At 38.6% G+C, this 19,382-nt stretch overlaps 1 protein-coding gene across 4 annotated transcripts in view; it reads left to right on the forward strand.

Annotated features, from left to right (window-relative positions):
• Positions 1 to 19,382, forward strand: part of LOC144687656 (mediator of RNA polymerase II transcription subunit 13-like) — a 275,902-nt gene that overhangs the window by 248,354 nt on the left and 8,166 nt on the right. For all 4 annotated transcript variants that reach the window (XM_078554037.1, XM_078554036.1, XM_078554039.1 and 1 more), the window contains 10 exons: positions 1,908 to 2,131; positions 3,151 to 3,343; positions 3,640 to 4,096; positions 5,037 to 5,256; positions 5,534 to 5,722; positions 6,383 to 6,606; positions 7,615 to 7,757; positions 8,764 to 8,922; positions 9,060 to 9,227; positions 10,483 to 10,646. In XM_078554037.1, coding sequence (XP_078410163.1) covers positions 1,908 to 2,131; positions 3,151 to 3,343; positions 3,640 to 4,096; positions 5,037 to 5,256; positions 5,534 to 5,722; positions 6,383 to 6,606; positions 7,615 to 7,757; positions 8,764 to 8,922; positions 9,060 to 9,227; positions 10,483 to 10,646 — 2,141 coding nt within the window. The remainder of the gene's footprint in view (positions 1 to 1,907; positions 2,132 to 3,150; positions 3,344 to 3,639; positions 4,097 to 5,036; positions 5,257 to 5,533; positions 5,723 to 6,382; positions 6,607 to 7,614; positions 7,758 to 8,763; positions 8,923 to 9,059; positions 9,228 to 10,482; positions 10,647 to 19,382) is intronic.

The raw sequence follows: 19,382 nt of genomic DNA on the forward strand, positions 1-19,382 counted from the left end.
ATTGAACCTAAAGAAAAAAATGCGAAAAGTTTTTCGATATTAATGGTGAGGACTAAAGGGAATACAAAAAACTGAGGAGCGAAGTTAAATCAGGGAAGCAAAGAGAAATTGAAATCAGATGATCAAGGAATATAAAATGAAATAAGTGTTCTTTTAACACAAATAACAAAAGGAAAATTACAAAAAGGATAGGACCATAAAAAAAATGTCCATGATAAATTCAAAGATAATGACAGAGTAATGGCAATAACTGCCTCAGTTTTTAACTAAAGATAACATAATAGATACCACACTGGTGATAAGCTTAAAAAGAAAATTGAAGGGAGAAAATAATTGACAAATCAGCAAAATTTCAAGACCCCAGATCTGGATGGTATACAAACACATGAGCTGAAGGAAATTAGGGAAGAAATGGAAGAGTCAGCAGTTTATATATTTATGTGAAAGTTCTGTAGAAGAGGGATAGTGCTGGAGGACTGGCGGCAGCTCATGTCTCTTTCTACATAAAGGGAGAGCCAAGCCTGCACTGGAATCTACTACTAAGGTAAGTGATTGAAGAGCATCTAGAGACAGAAAATATAATTTTTCTAAAAAGCTAGCATCAATTCAAAAGGCTAAGCCATGTTTAACTAAAGAATCCTTCAAAAAGGTGACGGAGAGAATAGAAGAGGGCAAATGCTGTAGATGTCATATACCTGTATTTTCAAAAGGTCTTGGGTAAGGTACCACAAGGTAGGCTTGTGACAAAAGTTTGGATGTGTGGAATCTGAGGACAAACAGTTGAATAGATCGCAAATTAGCCAAAATAACAAAGCAGAATGAGATAAAAGGTTATTATTCAGATGGAGAAAGATAGAAAATGGTACTCCACAGCTACCATTGCTGAGGCCACTATTACTCATAATTTACATTAATGATTTGGATTTTGAAACCATCACCTCGCATCAAAAATTTACAGATGATACCAAACTGATGGAGTATAGCATACGCTGAAGAACAATGAAACGTAATACAAGAAGATATTAGAAAATTTGCAGACTGCGTAATTACATGATGAAAGTGCAAAGAAAATTTACAATGATGGTAGCAGAACTGAAAGATCAGAGATACCAGACTGATTGCACAGGTTAGAGGATTTTTGTCCTTCAAAAGAGAGAAAACTTAGAGGAGATCTGATGAAGGTCTTTAAAATTATGAATGGTTTGGACAGGGTGGACATGGAGAGAATGTTTCCACTTGTGGGCGAATCCAAAATTTGGGTCCATAAATACAATATACATCCAATAGAGAAATGAGGAGAAATTTCATCACTAAATGATTGGAATGTGAACTTGCTACCACAGGAAGTTGTTGAGCCAAATGGCTTGGATGCCTTCAAAAGGCATCTCAATGCATGCATGAGAAAAGGGAATAGAAAGATATGTTGAAAGACTGGCAGGTAAAAGAAATGGGAGGAGATTCACGGGGTATAAATACCAGCCCAAACTAGTTGACCTGAATGGTCTTTTTCTATGTTGTATGTTCTGTTATTCAGTGCAATAGTGGACTTGATATACATAGTAAATAAAATGAAGTTTAATATGAAGATGTACAGCCCACAAAAAGTTATAGCTATATCGACACTTCGTATTTATAAAAGGTTACTGAAGCAAAACAATAGAAGTAATGGGAAGTGTTCAAAATATTGTACAGCTCCAATTTGACGTGGTAACTGGTAAACATTGTCTTATAGTTGACCTGAGATGCTATCAAGTATCAGAAGTAGAAATTATTCTGTTGGCTGTTGAGAAAGCATACCTAATTATGCTATTGTACATGAGGGTTGTCTGTTGGCATGAAAGTGCTTATTTGCACAGTCTTGGTATTACCTCAAAAAGCTTAATGTTCCATCTCTGTCTTTTGTTCAGGTTCAGAAGAATCACCAGAGCCACTTCCTATCCCCACACTGCTTCTGGGCTACGATAAAGACTTCCTGATGATCTCCCCTTTTGCACTGCCCTTTTGGGAGAAGCTGCTTCTTGAACCATATGGTTCTCAGCGTGATGCAGCCTACATTGTGGTCTGTCCAGAAAATGAGGCCTTGCTCACTGGAGCCAAAAATTTCTTCAGGGATCTTAGTGCTGTATATGAGGTCAGAATAAATACTTAATGGCATGAACTATACAATAATATTGCTGCAAAACAAAGTTTCAAGAAAATTGATAGAATTTAAATTATCCAAGTCAATTAATATTCTTGAATCTAGTTAGTCAGCATCGTTGGTACAAAAACATTGAGGTTACTGGAAATGCAACAGGGACAATTAATTATTTTACACTTTCAGAAACTTTTATTTGGTGCATTTCATTTGAAGTAGCCTAATGCGTTTTGGAAATAAAACTGAGCAACTAGGAACTTTTTGGATTGAAGCTTGAAACATGTTTGAGTGGGGAATACAGCTGCACTGTGAATTCAAAGTCGTTTAGTATATAAACAACAAATTTGAATTAACAGGAGTAGGTTTTGGGCAGATTATTACGTGGTAGGGGGAGTTTGCCTTGGCCAGGCTCGCCCCGCCCCGCCTCTGCCCGGCTCGCCCCAGAGATAGAACCTACCCCCTAACCAGTTTCTTCACGCTATTTGAAGAATTTTTTTTTTAAATCGGCAGCCCGCTGCTGCTGGTGCCAAACATATTATGGCATAGGCAGCATATTCTCAGGTTCAGTTGGCTTGGTAACAAACCCAATTGACTCTTGATTATCTATTAAAGTATGGCAGGTGTGGATTTTGCTGCCCACCCCTCCACCACCTGTATTATGGTGGCGAGCTCAGGTGGGCGAGTAAGTGCTGAGTTTTATATGGCGCGCCACCCCCCCCCCCCCCTTCTCAGAAAAGTGCATGGCAGGGACATGTAAAATGCAGCCGTTAATAATAAGTTACAAAAGTAAAGAAGCTAACATTTAGTCACATGAATGTTCATGTTTTAAGAGCTCATTAACTTTTGTGTTGAAGATATCTGCTTGTCGATAACATTTGAGGGATTTTAAATACACTTAGAACTTCAGAAAAGCAGGTGTGCCAGCAGATTGTTTGCAATTATATTCTTTTCTATTTGATCAAAAGTATTCTCAGCATTTGCACATTGACTTGAATACTTTTTTGTTTTAACAGACATGCAGACTTGGTGAGCATAGACCTATCTGCAAAGTATTGAGAGATGGAATTATGCGGGTTGGTAAGAGTTCTGCAAAAAAGCTGGCAGATGAATCTGTTGATGAGTGGTTCTCTCAAGCCTGGGTTAGTGATGAGAATGACAATCTTGCCAAGTTAAAACTCTATGCTCAAGTCTGTCGCCATCACTTGGGTAAGTAAAATAATTAATGTTAATACTACTTTCTGAAAAGAACGAGCAACCTGTTCTAATTAAAGAATGCCAACTTCAGTCTTACAATGCATTAATTTTATTCACACCTTTGCTGTAGCAGTTGAAATAGTATGATGTTGAGATTGATAAATTGAATTTAAATTTTTCTTTTTAAAATCACATGTTAAAAATCACAGTTTATGTACATTTTGATTGTACAAGAGATATTAATTGCTGAAAACCAGTTCTTCAAATTCACTGACGAATTCTGCAAATATTTTATCCTTAAAATCCAGCACCTTACCTGGCTACACTTCAGCTGGACAACAGCCTGCTGATTCCACCTAAACACCAGCCAACATCATCTTCTGGTACCCAGGGGCAGGCAGCAACAGGAAGCAGTGGACCATCATTGGGAACTGGGGTTACTTCTGCGCCAGTGACAACTGGCACTACAGCTACTTCCACAACCAGCACTGGCAGTAACACTGCAACAACTGGCAGCTCTGGTGTAGGAAGTGGGTCAACAGGTACCTGCTCCACTTCGACTACCTCCACTACCACCACAACCACTACCCCAATTCTGCATCAGACAGGGGCAACCTCATCCTCTTCGGGATTTGGTGGGACTGTTGGGGCTGCTCAGAGTGGTAGCTCAGGCACCAGTACAGAGAGACCTCCAGGGAGTACAACTAGTGGAAGTGGAGATTCAGATACCCAGAGTTCTGCACAACAGCAAGAAGTGCAAGAGAGGTAAGTATGATGTAAGGTAGACATCGATAATGATTGCATTTGTTTATAAAGATTTTTATGCACATTATAATCCCAGTTAAGAGCTTGTATAATTACTTTACATTATGGGATTTGTTAACAAGCAGCTCTAAGACTTAGATAAAAGCCGGAAATCTGAAACAAAAGCAGAAAATGCTAGAAAAACTCAGCAGGTCTAACAGCATCTGTGGAGAGAAAAACAGTTAACGTTTCGAGTCTGTATGACTGCTGAAGAAGTCATACGGACTTGAAACGTTAACTCTGTTTTTCTCTCCGCAGATGCTGTTAGACCTGAGGTTTACCAGCATTTTCTGTTTTTGTTTTAGCTCTAAGACTTATGTGGTGAAGAATTTAAACTACCAAAGCTGATACAGTTCTTTATCTATATGTGATATGTAAAATTTAATACATTATACATAGAAATGTATAGTTTCACACTTCTAGTCGTGTGCTGCCAAATTTGTAGGCCACCAAAAAGCCTGGCAGAGATTGATTAGTAATCTACCAGATACATTTTTAAAACAAAATTACACTGTAGCAAATTGATTACAAAGTGCATAATTGGACTTTGAGAGCCTCCATTAATCCTTCATTTGAGAATTTTATCAACTCCACATCCTGAAATCCAATGGAGCACAGACTGAGACGCTGTCTGAGACCTTGGCAACTTTGGAAATGGAGAAGGATGAGGACAGGACAAGACCAGGCAGAAGCAATCAATTAAAGAGAAATTTGTACCTACTTTCTCCCCACTGCAATGCCAAGGAGGTAGAGAGGGGCTGGGGAAGTTCTAATAACAGAAACTTGGCTTTTAAAGTGTGTCTTTTACACTTGAGATGGAACAAAATGTTAAAATATGTGTGATCATACATATGACCAATGTTTGACTGCCATTTCACATCCATATGTTTTAACATTACAGTACTACAGAAAGGGAACGGATAGGAATTCCTACTGAAGCTGAGTCAGCTGACAGCAATGCATATCCACCAGCTGTCGTCATCTATCTTGTTGATCCTTTTACATATTCCTCAGAAGAAGAGTCAACTTTTACTAGTGGATGGCTGCTAGGTCTGTTGCGGTGCTACATGGAGATGCTGGATAATCTACCAGAGCATATGAGGAATGCATTCACTGTCCAGGTAATTTGAAATTAAATCTTATTTTTACAGTTTGTATATTTAATTTTTAAAATTCACTGTGTTCCATAGCACTTAAACTTTTGGGTTTTTTTCTAAAACAATTTTGCACAAATGCAGAACATCGAAATGGCTAACCTTCATCATACAAAGGATTTGTTTGCATTGTAAATGAGCATGCTTCCAGCAATTTGACTTCTACCTGCATTTAAGGTATTGCATTATAGCTTTTACCTCCCAATGTGATGCATAGAAGCGTGAAACTTTTCTTTTGTTTCAGATTGTGCCTTGCCAGTATCTACTACAACCAGTGAAAGATGATCACACTTTCTATATCCAGCACTTAAAATCACTGGCATTCTCAGTTTACACTCAATGCAGACGGCCGCTTCCCACACAGATCCACATTAAATCACTAACTGGCTTTGGTCCTGCTTCCACAATAGATATGACCCTTAAACATTCAGAGGTGCGTATTAGTTTGTAACTTCTATTGATATTTACTGTTCTTGCACTAATTATTGCACATCAATGGCCTTGCTGTCCATTAAATGCATTTCAAGTAAAATTCTATGTGTGAAAGGTCAGGCGTAATACCAGTTTTAAGGATATTAATTATCATTCTAACCTTCTGATAATTTGCTATGGAATTGCACTTTTCATTACTTAATGCCTGCTTGTGTTTTGTACATTCCTAACCATAAGATAAATAATTTGTATACTCTTTAGTCTTAAGTTCTTAAGTATAAGTATGAATGTAACAGAACATTGTAAGCTGACGTATAATGCTTTTTAATTCTCATTCCCACCTTCCCTGTAAGAATTATTTTTTATGTTATGATGCTGTGGAACCTTGTTTAGTCTGTGACAATGCTGCGATTAGTGATTTAATTTCTTCCGCTCCATGTAGCCTGAGCTGTGCTGACAGAATGGTTAACCAGCCCGCTTCATGTTCTCTTCTGATATTGCTTTAACTGACCATGAGAAGCTGACTTGTACTCTCATTCCTCCCTCCTTTTCGTGAAGAACTAGCTGTCTTCTGATCTCATGCCTAAATTTATTCTTTAAAATAAAGGCTTTTTTTTCTTGGTACGCACTGTTAAATTGAAAGTTTTCTTTTAAATTCCAGCGTCCCCATCCTATCCAAGTGTATTCACCTCCTTATATCTTGGCACCAATTAAGGACAAACAGACAGAACTAGGTGAAACATTTGGTGAGGCAAGCCAGAAGTACAATGTGCTCTTTGTTGGTTATTGTTTATCGCATGATCAGAGATGGCTACTGGCATCCTGTACAGACCTCCATGGGGAATTACTAGAGACATGCATCCTGAATATTGATGTTCCAAACAGGTAACAATTGAAGTTCAAACTGACTTTGCATTAAGCGTCACAGTTTACTTGAAGTAGGTCAAAAGTAAACTAGGCAATAACTACATGTACACTAGCCTCTTTTCTTTAAGATGCTTTCCTAAAGTAACAAACAATCATTTCAAATAAACTTCAGAAGTTGAACATAAAATGACTGCTATATAATGCTATTTTGCTCTGACGACAAAAATCCATTTTAATCACTGTTTCTCTGGATTTTTATTTTTATCACAGCCTATTTGATAGTTCATTTCTTTTCAGACTATAAAAGAGAAATTAAACCTATTATTAACTGAGTATGACTCAAAAAACTTAGTGCAGTGTTCGGTTTACACGCCAAAATGCAGTACTATTGGAGCTAGAAACTGTACATCCATATCTTTCCTTAAGATGACTGTGATAAGTATTCTGCCATCTTCTTTAGTCCGATTATGTAGCTAACTAACTACATCTGAAGAAATTAGTCAATGCACTAACCTTGAAAAATCTGCACATCCTGTATGTTTGACATTGTATGATCCAGCATGAAAATGGCTGGCTTAGTTGCTCAATTAATAGACCACCTAGGTGCATAGAGTCTGAAAATTATAGGCCTGCTCACGAGTTTGCGAATCCACTTAATTTTTGCTCATGGCAAGTTCAGTGGAAATTCAAATTTATATATTGTGTGGAGTTTTACCCATATTTCGGTAAATTGGCAGCTACTGTAAAAATGACAGAAGAGACTAGAGGTATGTGGTCTCTGCAAATACAGTTGTGTGCTTAGTTCCATTTACATAAAGATTGAATGGTGTGAATTTGTCTTTTTAAAAACAACTGTGATGCATTCACACTGAATTTTAATTGATGGGAATTTGGAACAAGTCTGTGTAATGGCATGTTGTTATAGCCCCTCTGCATGACACAAGATGAAGGGTGTAGCTTTGCTTAGCCAGGAATTACAAGAGATAAATCTCAAGTGTTGATTGATTACAACGTGATCTTTTTCAGGTCAAGGAGAAGTAAAGTGCCTGCCCGTAAAATCGGCTTGCAGAAACTATGGGAATGGTGTGTTGGAATTATGCAAATGACATCACTGCCGTGGAGAATTGTAATGGGGAGACTTGGAAGAGTAGGTCATGGAGAACTCAAAGGTTGGCAACTCTGAATTAAGACTGGAATGAATATACAAGTACTATAAAACTTCAGAGAAGAATTTCAGAATTGCAGCCCATCCTTATTTCTTGCAGCACAATTATGTGACTAACTTAAATAAAATGTAACAATAGACAATTTGTTTATTTGATAAAAGCAAAATACGGCGGACGCTGGAAATCTGAAATAAAAACAGAAAATGTTGCAAAAATTCAGCAGGTCTGACAGCATCTGTGGAGAGAGAAACAGACTTAACGATTTAAATTTAAACACTAACTCTGTTTCTCTCTCCACAGATGCGGTCAGATCTGCTGAGTTATTCCAGCGTTTTTTGCTTTTATATTGTTTATTTGATAGTGATCCCAACATCAGTGAATTATTCCATTCAGTTTCTTTATCATAGTTAAAATGAAAATGAAATAATTTAATTTTGTTTTCCTTAAGAGTTTAACACAATACTTGGAAAGTAATGCATGCTTACAGTTCACTATTACAGCAACTTTTTTGTGGACAGCAGTTTAAAGCAAGCTGTCTTGTTAAAGATCAACTTGGTTTTGTAGCATTTTGAAAGTAGTTGTGAGATTGTTGGTTAGAATAGCAGTTAAGCACCAATAAGTTAATAGGCGTATAGCTAAATATTAAGTGTATTAACAAGCAGTACGAATTGTAAAGGGGAGGGTGGTTTAGGTAAAAATGTGCACATTGGAACTGATTTTTTTCTAAACATGTTTCCGGTGCGAAAGTTTCTACTGTCAAGAGTACATATCGGGAAATCAGAGATACGTGTGCCACAATTATCCATCCTTTCATTTTAGTGCAAAGTTACGAGGAACGTGCCCTTTTTGATGCGTGTATCCAAAATGCAACACTCTAATGCATGTTTTAAAGTACAAAAATTGTCGTCTGTATTGAGTTGGTGTATAATTGGCATTTAGGTCAAGTTGTATGGCAAATAAACTCTTCAGGATGTGTATCTCATACTTAACGCAATTAATCTTTCCACAGATTGGAGTATCCTTATTGGGCGACGCTCACTACAATCTACCAGTAAACAATTGAAGGAGACTTGCACGATGTGTGGTATATCTGCAGCAGACTCTCCCACAATTCTCAGTGCCTGCTTGGTTGCCCTGGAACCACAGGGTTCATTTGTTGTTATGCCTGGTATGGATTTTTTTTGATAAGATATTTTAAATATTTACAGGAATGTGCATTGCATAATAGTTTCAAAGTAATTGAACAGTTGATATCTCATTAAGTTAAACTCTAATTGACAATTATTTGTATTGTGGATCTCAAAGATGCTGTCACAATGGGTTCTGTGTTTGGACGTGGTACAGCTCTCAACTTGCAGACATCTCAGCTGAACACCCCACAAGATGCGTCCTGTACACACATTCTGGTTTTTCCAACATCTGCTGCTACGGTTGTTGCCAATACTGAAGCTCTGGAAGCTCTTGGTAACCAAGGTGAGCACATGTATTTAATGGCTGTAATTGAAGTTTTTAAAACTGCAGAATGTGCAATATCCCAATTAACTGTGTTATTGTGCAGAAGCTGGTCTGAAGCAAAATATTTGATTATTGTGAAAGCTGAAGAAAACTGATATTGCATAAAAACACTCCTGTCAGTTGGTGGGAATTGTCTTTTCTGCTTATTGTTGGTGGAGTCATTTTCTTCAAACATTTCAACAATATCTAGTGCTTTCAATGCAGTTTGAGAATAAACTAGGACTGGTAGGGTTTATAAATAGACATAGAACATAAAAGCAAAGAGGTCGTGCTAGAACTTTAAAAATCACTGGCTAGGCCTCAGGTGAGTACTATGAACAATTCGGGTACCACACCTCAGGGATGGTGCAAAGGCTTTAGAAGGGAAATAGGGGAAGGTTTACCAAGATATTACCAGGGATGAGGAACTTCAGTTATGAGGAGGGGTTGGATAAGTTATGACTGTTCTCCTTGGAACACAGAAGATTAAGAGGTGATCTGATAGATATTTTCACGATGATGGGAGGTTTTGATAGTGTAGATGGAGGAATAACTATTCATTTTAGTGAAGGTGTTAGTAACAAAGGCCATCGATTTAACGTCATTGGCAAAAGATCCAAAAGGAAGATGAGGAAACATTTTTTTCACTTGGGGAGTTGTTGGAATCTGGAATGCTCTACCTGAAAAGGTGGTGGAAGCTGATTCCAGTTATAATTTTAACAGGGAGTTGAGGATGAAGACAAAAACCAAGTCTTGCTCTTTCAAAGAACCAGCACAGGCACAAAGGGGAGAAAGGCCTCCTTCTCTGCTTTAAATTTCTGGTTCTTCAGTACCAGGAATATTTTTTAGCACTATAGTTGCAACGAAATTTAGGGAAAAAGGCTGCAGGACACCAATATATGATGAACTATTCATGCCTAGCAACTTCCTGATTTTGCATGCACCCCTATAAGGTGATGCTGAGTACATAGAGAGGGAGCGAGCTATTCCTGGGCCACATTTGTGAACCTCCTGGCGGCCAATACAGAGCAGCATTAGCGTAGGCCTGGGAGGTTGAATACAATGGTTAGAGCAAGGATTGTTTCAGATATTTTATTTGAAACAATGCCTTTACAAAACCTAAGCATGCAATATTAATCGTGTTTTGTGTAAAGATAATGGCCTCTTGCCTTTTTGCAATTTATGCATTAGCGTTTTGCTTCAATGCTTACTTTATTTTTATTATCGTAAACAGATGGTATAGGAATTCTGGAAGAGGATATTTTGGCTGAAGATTTTGACAACGATATTCGGATTCTGATAACTGGTAATCTCCACCCATCTCCCACCTCTTCTCCTGGTTCACCTACTGGCACAGGAGCAGGCTCTCATTTCCAGCACAGCAGTGAAGCTGGCAGGGTAAGGTGGTAATGTCAAACCATAAGCAAGGTTTACTATTTGAGGGAGAAACCGACCTCTTGTTTAACATAGTTCTTTTGTACAAAGTTGAATCTCCCTTCTTTCAAGTCAACTTAATGGATAAAAACAAAAAGCTAAAAGCTACTGCGGATGCTGGAAATCCAAAACAAAAACAGAATTACCTGGAAAAACTCAGCAGGTCTGGCAGCATCGGCGGAGAAGAAATCAGTTAACGTTTCGAGCCTTCATGGCCCTTCGGCAGAACTGAAGCATAGTTAGAAGAAGGGAGAAATATAAATGGATATTTGTGGGAATCTTTCTGCTGTTAACTATTGGTACTGTAATGAAAAGTGGATAGTAATAAATAATGAGTAAATACTTAAAAGTAAATACTTTAAATTTTTTAAAGGTTTCATATACTGTCTGTGGCAGGCATGATTGTCAATGTTTCTTATACCCAAAACTCAAATTTAATATGAAATTTAAGAGTTATATTTGTTAACTTATGAAAAAGTTTAGTACCCCAATCATACTACTAAACTGTTTGGATTTTGGAAGCAAATTTGAAACTTGTCATACTTTCCAAGCTTAGTTTAGTATTGCTGAATCATATTGTCTTGCAATCTTAAAATGATTAGTCCAAAGGAGCTTGAGGGATGTGAGGGTGGCAGATGAATCTGTTTGAAATGCTTGATTTTTGTTTTGGACTAACGTTGTCAGTTATTGCATTTTGATAGTACATTATTTAAGGGTGTAAAACAAATATTACAATACAGTACATGCTAACTTCTCTGCAAAGTGTGCAAATGGCAAATTAGCATTTCAAAGGTTTGTTAATCATGTACCATCCAATTAAGTGCACAACTTGAATTTGCAGAACGCCACCCCCTCAAACAATGGATAAACCCCAAATAATATATGCTGCATATAATTTGAATGTTCACAGTACCACACACAGTAAAATAGTCTGATTTTTATTTTGTTGTCCCTGATTTTTGGTTCCTTTATCCTTAATTTTAAAGTTTGCAGGTTGGGAGGTGTAACTTGATGTTGTAAATTTAAATCTTAGCAGATTAAATAAAATGTAGATAAGGTTGAGGACAGATGTAAAGCTGGAGTGGCAAAAGAGATGAAATACCTCCGTTTTTGCACAATTACAATTTCCAAATAGCCCTAGGTTACCTTAGAACAGGTATTTTTTTGAACCATTTTATAAATTTGGCAGAGCAGGCTCCATTAAAAAAAATCCCAAATACTGTTTTCCTCCTTTTAAACAAAAGGATATTTAAACTGAAAAAGGGGTAATAAAATGCAATGTTTTTGACTTGATACTTACAAAATTTGTTTTCATTTTAAGGCATCTATTTCTGGATAATAATGTAGGTTTTCCGATTGTCTCCTCAAGAAAACTTAAATTCACATTGTCCACGCAAGAACCCAAATTACAACCATACTCCGAATAGCATCATACCTTGATCTGCTGATGAGATTTGAAGGATTAATATAGCTTATTTTGTTCCTTGAAGTGGAACGGTTGTGCAGTGCTCCACCAAGTGGCATAATGAAGTAACTGCAAAAGTAACTCAAAGCGCCAAATAGATTTAAATAACAGGGAGATCTAGTTTAAAAAAACAATGGATTGGAAATAATTTTACTGCTGGTGCCCAGGCCACACTTTTGCTCTTCTAATTTTTTCAATTTAAGCTAAAACAAAATCATCTAAAATTTGAAGCTCTAGCTGCTTGAGGGAACTGTAGGCAGCCCAAGCTTGCTAATTTCAAGAAATATCAGCTTTAATGCTGATATTGAAACAAATGTTAATACGGTATCTAGCTTCATGGTTTGATTAACGCATTAATAACCCTGTAGGCCTAAAATACTTCAATAAGATTGGATAAGCTACAAATGCACAGCAGGCCAGTACCAGAGAAAAGTAGGTTGATCTTTTTTGGGTGGGCATGTGGGCTTTATTTTATAAATGATCAGTGTTCCACTCTACTTAGCTCTCAATTGAGCAAGATCAAGTGGACAATATAATGTTTGCCAACATGTAGCTGTGGAATGGGTGAGTAGTGGGAGAGGGGGAGAATTATTTTGGAGAGTGATGTCTGAGGACATGTTCCTGTAGAATGGTTTTCATTAATTAGTGATAAAAGATCATTTCCTGTGAAGTGTCCTGGGTTACACTTGGTGGCTGTGGTATCAGTGGCTGATTTCTTTTTGGCCTTTAGACCCAGACCCTTGTTAAATACCCAAAAATGTGCTGAAAACTAAGTTTCACTGCCAAAGAATTGTTGATTGGAGTGTTGATTTGGCAGTCTGCGAGCCTCTGTGGACCATGGAGAACAGAGCAAATGTCTTGGTTATGAGTCGCACTTTTCCATGTACTTTTTTCTCATGCCAACATAAAAGTCAGCTTTTCATCAGTTAAGTCCTGTGAACAGAATATGAACTTGGGCTCAAAGTATAGGAATAGAGTTGTCTGGTATGCAAGGAACCTACCAGATTATTGTAGATACAATTTCTACTTCAAGCACCTAAGATAATTAATACTTCTCACACAAAGCACTTCTATCCTAGAGAGGTACCAAATAAAAACAAGTTTATTTACAGATAATCATTCACAAAATAACCAATATTTTTTTCAGTTAATTTGCGTAGCTTTCAATTCGTTAATTAAAGGATGAAACAGATAAACCAGTCAATGGACTTGAATTGAAAGGCTTTTCTTGCAGAGCTTTCAAATAAATTAAACTGCTGAGAAATGGAGTAGTCTGCCTGATCTCTACTGGTTAAGGCATCTTAACCACAGAGGTACGTTTTGTCCCACATCTACTGTGACTTAATCAAAAATAAACCAACTGGCATACCTGAAGTGCCCGATTTTTGTACCAATAGAACATTTTGAAACATAATTTTGTCTTTTGAGAAGGCAATCTGCAATATGGAGATATCACAAATAGTGAGCAGTGAAAGCTGGAGTTTCACAAGTGAATCAGTAACTGGAGTGAGCATTAGAATAAGAAAATAATTGAATTTTTTTCTGAATTGCAGTAAAAGGAGGGCCCAAGGGAAGTCCAAATGAATTTAGAGCATGTGCAAACATCAGTAAACATGTGTTCTCAAGAAATTCAATGAATTGAATGTTTACAAATCACCTGAACTAGACTGAATATTTTTCAGAATCCTGAAATTTACGATGTATTGGTTAGTGTTTTTAGAAGTTCCATAAATGCAAGTGATGCAAACAACTGGACAGTTCGAATATTAACCCAGTAGGAAGCTAGGATATATAGTGAATCATCTCATAGTGGTAGGGAAATAGTCAAGCGTTTTGCAGGATTCCTGTCAATGCTGAGCTGAAGAGTGTGGAGATTGTAAGAAATAGCTTAAATTTAGAAGAAATTGTTTCCATTATTCTGGATTCTGAGAGTGGGTAACCAAATTGATTGAGGAAGAGAATTCAGTAAATACAACTGGCTTTTATTTAAGCCTCCAGAAATGAAGCTCCTTGAATTAGTAGCAAATATATACTCCATTGTAATCTGCTACAGTATTAGGAAGTGGATAGTGTTACGATCCTTGACCAGACCTGGGACATGGGGGTGAGATCTAGTTAAGGACCAGTAACGTTTTGTTTAATGTAGTTAAAGGTTGAGATTCAAGACACCTGCTTTTGAAATAAAGCTACAAGATTCCACAGGTTTTGAACAAACAAAAACAAAATTTACTTTACAAGTTTAGAAAGATAAAACAATTTACAATATGTATCTTATACTCTAACATTCAGGGTAAGTATGAGGTACATGTGAATTAACAGACACACTGTAGGCAAACACACCACACTACTGAGTAAATGACAGGTGCAACCAAAACAGAGACCATAAATTTCTCAAGAAATCACCCAGACACTAATCCCACGGTGAGTCAACCAAACTCACTGAAACTTCATCTTTCTCACAAGGGTTTCCTATCTCTACCTTTGAAGATCCTGCCTTGAAATTCTCGCCAACATCACTCCCACTCTGATGACTTGAACAATGGCCCACCTTGCAGAGTTTCATTTTCGCCTTCAGATTCCTAAATGACTCAACAGTAGCTTACAATCATACTTTCAGAGCTGTGGCCTTGCCAAGCAGAACACCACTGCTCCAAAGGGGTACCTTTTCCCCAACGGCCCATAGTATTGAGTCTGCTAACTGCAGTTATTTCTTTAATTCTATTTCTTTGCTCCCTTCTTTTAACTTACTTAACAGGACCTATTCCTGTCCCTGTGTCATTGATACTTCTTGGCTTGCAGACTGCCTCAAACTGACTCCCTGAAGAAGAGTTGTTCACTGACCCTTGAACTGTTCTGGGAACCTATCAAAACAGTCCTAGAGAGTCCCATCCTTGTTGCTAGGCAAGAACCACTAACAGCATTGAAACATCCTGTACCTTTAAATGTTACAATCTCCACAGATCAATCTCCACAGATCAATGAGTTTCAAGACAACAGTAACAAAAAATGGGAAAAAAAGTTATTTGGTCAAAGTCAAGTGGATCTATGGACTATGATCTCTTTTTCGTTTTTCCTTTAGTGACATTGTGGAGCAGGACACTATTTCATATCATTATTTTTGCTGCAGGCACTTCTCTGGGGCATAGAATTTTCGATCAGTCCGACAGGATGAACCCTTGCTCCTCAACCAACACATGCCTATACATGCCCAATATCTGGGTAATTTGTAGCATGCCAAGGGCCAACCAGGTGGTGCTTTACTGGCAATATCAATGCCATCATGTGATTTTGATCAATTTTCAGAAGATATCTTGGGTCTCTGAGGCAAGCCCTCGGGATGGAATATGGCTTGCTTCCACTTTGGTTCAATGAATTCTGAGATGGCTGCTAGTCCAATGCGTGATCCGCAGACTCATCCACATGCGAGGCAGTTGGTGCTTGAAGGGTTGGGCAATTGAGGTGTTTGGAGATTTGTGCGCTCGTTCCAATGTCTTGACTTCACTTCGGCATGCTTCTGACAAAGTCTCTCAATGTGTTCAGTGCCTTCCCGAATAAACCTTTTCTATTTTGGTCGGTCACTCCCATGGGTCTCCAGGGATGTTTGACTTCTTCGGGGATGGTTTGAGGACATCCCTAAAATGTTTCCCCTGTCCTCTTGGGAGTCTGGTGTCAGGATATGAATGAGTCCCACCAGCGAGCTGGTTTTGAGTGATGAACACTTGCTGCTGGACATGTTGGCTTGGGGGAGGGCGGTGCTGTTGGTCTTCCATTTTTATCACTGGATTTGGAAGATCTTGCGATGGTACTTCTCCAGTGCTTTGAGGTGCCTGCTGCATGTAAGTCTCTGAAGCATATAGATTTAATGAATTTTTCAGAAGATTGTAGAATAAGCACTCCCAAACAATGGCTTAGACTGCAGACTAATTTGCTCAACAGTACAAGTAACAATTACACAGTAAACAGTGAGGAAGAAAAGTACCTAAACCCCCAGGTGTGTCTGTTCCTGCAACCCCTTTAAAATTGTACCAATTGGTTTAAATTGCCCCTCATTCTTCCTTTCAAAATGTATCACTTCCATAAGCCTGTGTGTTAAATTTGATCTGCCATGCGTCTGCCCATTTCACCAGTCTATGTCCTCCCAAAGCCTGTTACTATCAAATCTTTGAAGGTGGCAGGATAAGTTGATAAGTTGTTCAAAAATTTGGAGTCCTTGGCTTTATATAAATTTACACGAGGTAACCAAAAAAAGCAAGAATGTTATGCCTTTGTAAATCACTTGTTAGGCCTCAGATGGAGATTTGAGTTCAATTCTGGGCAACACACTTCAGGAAGAATGTTACAGCTTTAAAAAGAGTTCAGTGGAGATTTATAGGCATGTTATCAAGGATAAAGGCCTTCAGTTATGTGGAGCTAATAGAGAAGCTGGACCTGCTCTCTTTAGAGCAAATAAGTTTAAGGAGAGATTTGATCAAATTTTGAGGGGTTTTGTCATTGTACATGGAGGGGGGGAGAAACAGTTTTCACTTTAGGAGTCATTGATTTAAAGTAACAGACAAAAGAACTAGAGAGGATATGAAAATTTATTTTGCGCAGCAGGTTATGATCGGCACTGTATTGTCTGAAAATGTGGTGGAATTAGATGAAATGGTAACTTTCAAAGGAGGAATTGGATAAACACTTGAAAAATTGGATAGTTCTTTCAAAGGGCCAGTGGGATGAATGGTCTCCATCTGTGCTTTACCGTTCTGATATATATTTTCAGCATTCAGAGGCAAAACTGCCTCACCTTAGGAAGTAGATAATTTGCATTTGCTGTGCTGAAGTTCAGTGTGAATAGGACCTGTTTAAATTCTCAGACTTGCATGATGATTCACCTCTGACATACTGAGTCTCTTAGGTCTAATTCCTTTATCTCGGATAGCTTCAATGGATTGCTCAATTGGAGCTGAAAATACCTTTTAAAATTCGACCAGGGCAAAGGGAGTATAAATTTGAATGCGTGCATTTGAAACAATTAGCCTAGCTCTTTTCTCTTAGATAAAAGCAAAATACTGCAGATGCTGGAAATCTGAAACAAAAACAGAAAATGCTCCAAAAACTCAGGTCTAACAGCATCTGTGGAAAGAAAAACAGAGTTAACGTTTTCAGTCTGTATGACTCTTCTTCAGAGCTAAAGAGAAGTAAAAATGTGATGAAATTTATACTGTTTAAGGGAGCGGAACAGGTGAAGCTGGATAGAAGGCCAGCGATAGGTGGGGGCAAAGGAGAGATTGACAAAGATGTCATGAACAAAAGGACAAAGGGGTGTTAATGGAAGTGGTGCGGGCTAAAGGAGGTGCTGATGGTGGCATTGAGGTAAGAAAGTAGAATGTGGATAATAGCAGGACAAAGGGTATGCACTCTGGAAAGAACAGCATGAACAAGTGACAGATGGCCCTTGTGGGGGTGGGTTGGGGGGAGGGGACGGTGGTGGGGAAAAAAGATTGAAAATAGGATAAAAGGTTGGGGTAAAACAATGAATAAAAATAAGTGGATAAAAATTAAAAGATAAATGAATATTGAAAAAAGGGGTGAGGATGGAGGAGAGAGTTCATGGTCTGAAGTTGTTGAATTCAGTGTTAAGTCCAGAAGGCTGTAAAGTGCCTAATCGGAAGATGAGGTGCTGCTCCTCCAGTTTGCGTTGGGCTTCACTGGAACAGTGCAGCAGGCCAAGGATGGACATGTGGGCATGAGAGCAGGATGGTGTGTTGAATTGGCAAGCAACTGGAAGGTCTGAATCATGCTTGTGGACAGACTGAAGGTGTTCTGCAAAGCGGTCACCCAGTCTGCGTTTGGTCTCTCCAGTGTAGAGGAGACTGCATTGGGAGCAGCGAATGCAGTAGACTAAATTGAAGGAGGTGCAAGTGAAACACTGCTTCACCTGAAAGGAGTGTTTGGGCCCTTGGACGGTAAGGAGGAAAGAGGTAAAGGGGCAGGTGTTGTGATTGCATGGGAAGGTCGGTGGGAGGGGGATGAGGTGTTGGGTATAATGGAGGAGTGGACCAGGGTGGCCCTGAGGAACGGTTCCTATGGAATGCCCATGGGGGTGGTGAAGCGAAGATGTGTTTAGTGGTGTCATCATGCTGGAGTTGGTGGAAATGGCGGAGGATGAACCTTTGAATGTGGAGGGTGGTGAGGTGAAAAGTGAGGACAACGGGGGCCCTGTCATGGCTCTGGGAGAGAGGGGAAGGGGTGAAGGCAGAGGTGCAGGAGATAGGTCGGACATGGTTGAGGGCCTCGTCAATCACAGTGGTGGGGGAACCTCGGTTAAGGAAAAAGGAAGACATGTCAGAAGTGCCATTTTGGAAGGTGGCATCATCAGAACAGATGCGATGGAGGCAAAGGAACTGGGAGATTGGGATGGAGTCCTTACAGGAAGCAGGGTGTTGAGGAGCTGTAGAGGTAGCTGTAGGAGTCGGTGGGCTTGTAATGAGTATTGGAGGACAGTCTATCACCAGAAATTGAGACAGGTCAAGGAAGGGAAGTGTTGGAGGTGGACCATGTGAAGGTGAATGAGGGGTGGAAATTGGAAGCAAATTGGTAAACTTTTCCAGGTCCAGGTGAGAGCATGAAGCCACACTGAAACAGTTATCAATGTACCATAAAAAGAGTTGTAGGAGGGGGCCTGAGTAGTCTTTTTTCTGAGCCCTGTTGCAGACATGGTGCCTATTTTGGAGTTATTGTATACCAAAATAAATGGACCATTTTCTGAAATTGAACTTGCTTTTTAACCTCTCAAGTTATTGGACAGAAATATGTCTGTAAAATGCTGCATTAGAGAAAAATACTTCACATTTTTCACAGTAACAGCATGCCATTTTATTGAAATCAAACTGAAAATATAAATTCAATATTAAATATAACTAATATTCAGATGAATAGCATGTATATCAGGTAAGCATAAGTAGATGAGCTTTCTTCAGAAAAATATTAATTTGTTCACATGAATAAGGAAAAAATGAAATGTGTACATCTCCATTGGCAAAGGTGAAAATAAATTTGGGGTGTTTGGTGTTCTATGATTATGAAGCTGTCACAATTGCTCTTCAGATGAATATGATAGGAGCTGGAGTAAACCATGCAGCCCATCTATTCAGAGTCTGTTCTTCCATTTGCAAAGTTGATGTCTGATCTGTACCTCAACTCTAACCAGCTTTTGTTCCATATCCCTTGATAGCCTTGCTATCTATCAAGCT

Source organism: Cetorhinus maximus, chromosome 12, assembly GCF_964194155.1.
Source record: "Cetorhinus maximus chromosome 12, sCetMax3.hap1.1, whole genome shotgun sequence".
Classification (NCBI taxonomy): Eukaryota; Metazoa; Chordata; class Chondrichthyes; order Lamniformes; family Cetorhinidae; genus Cetorhinus; species Cetorhinus maximus.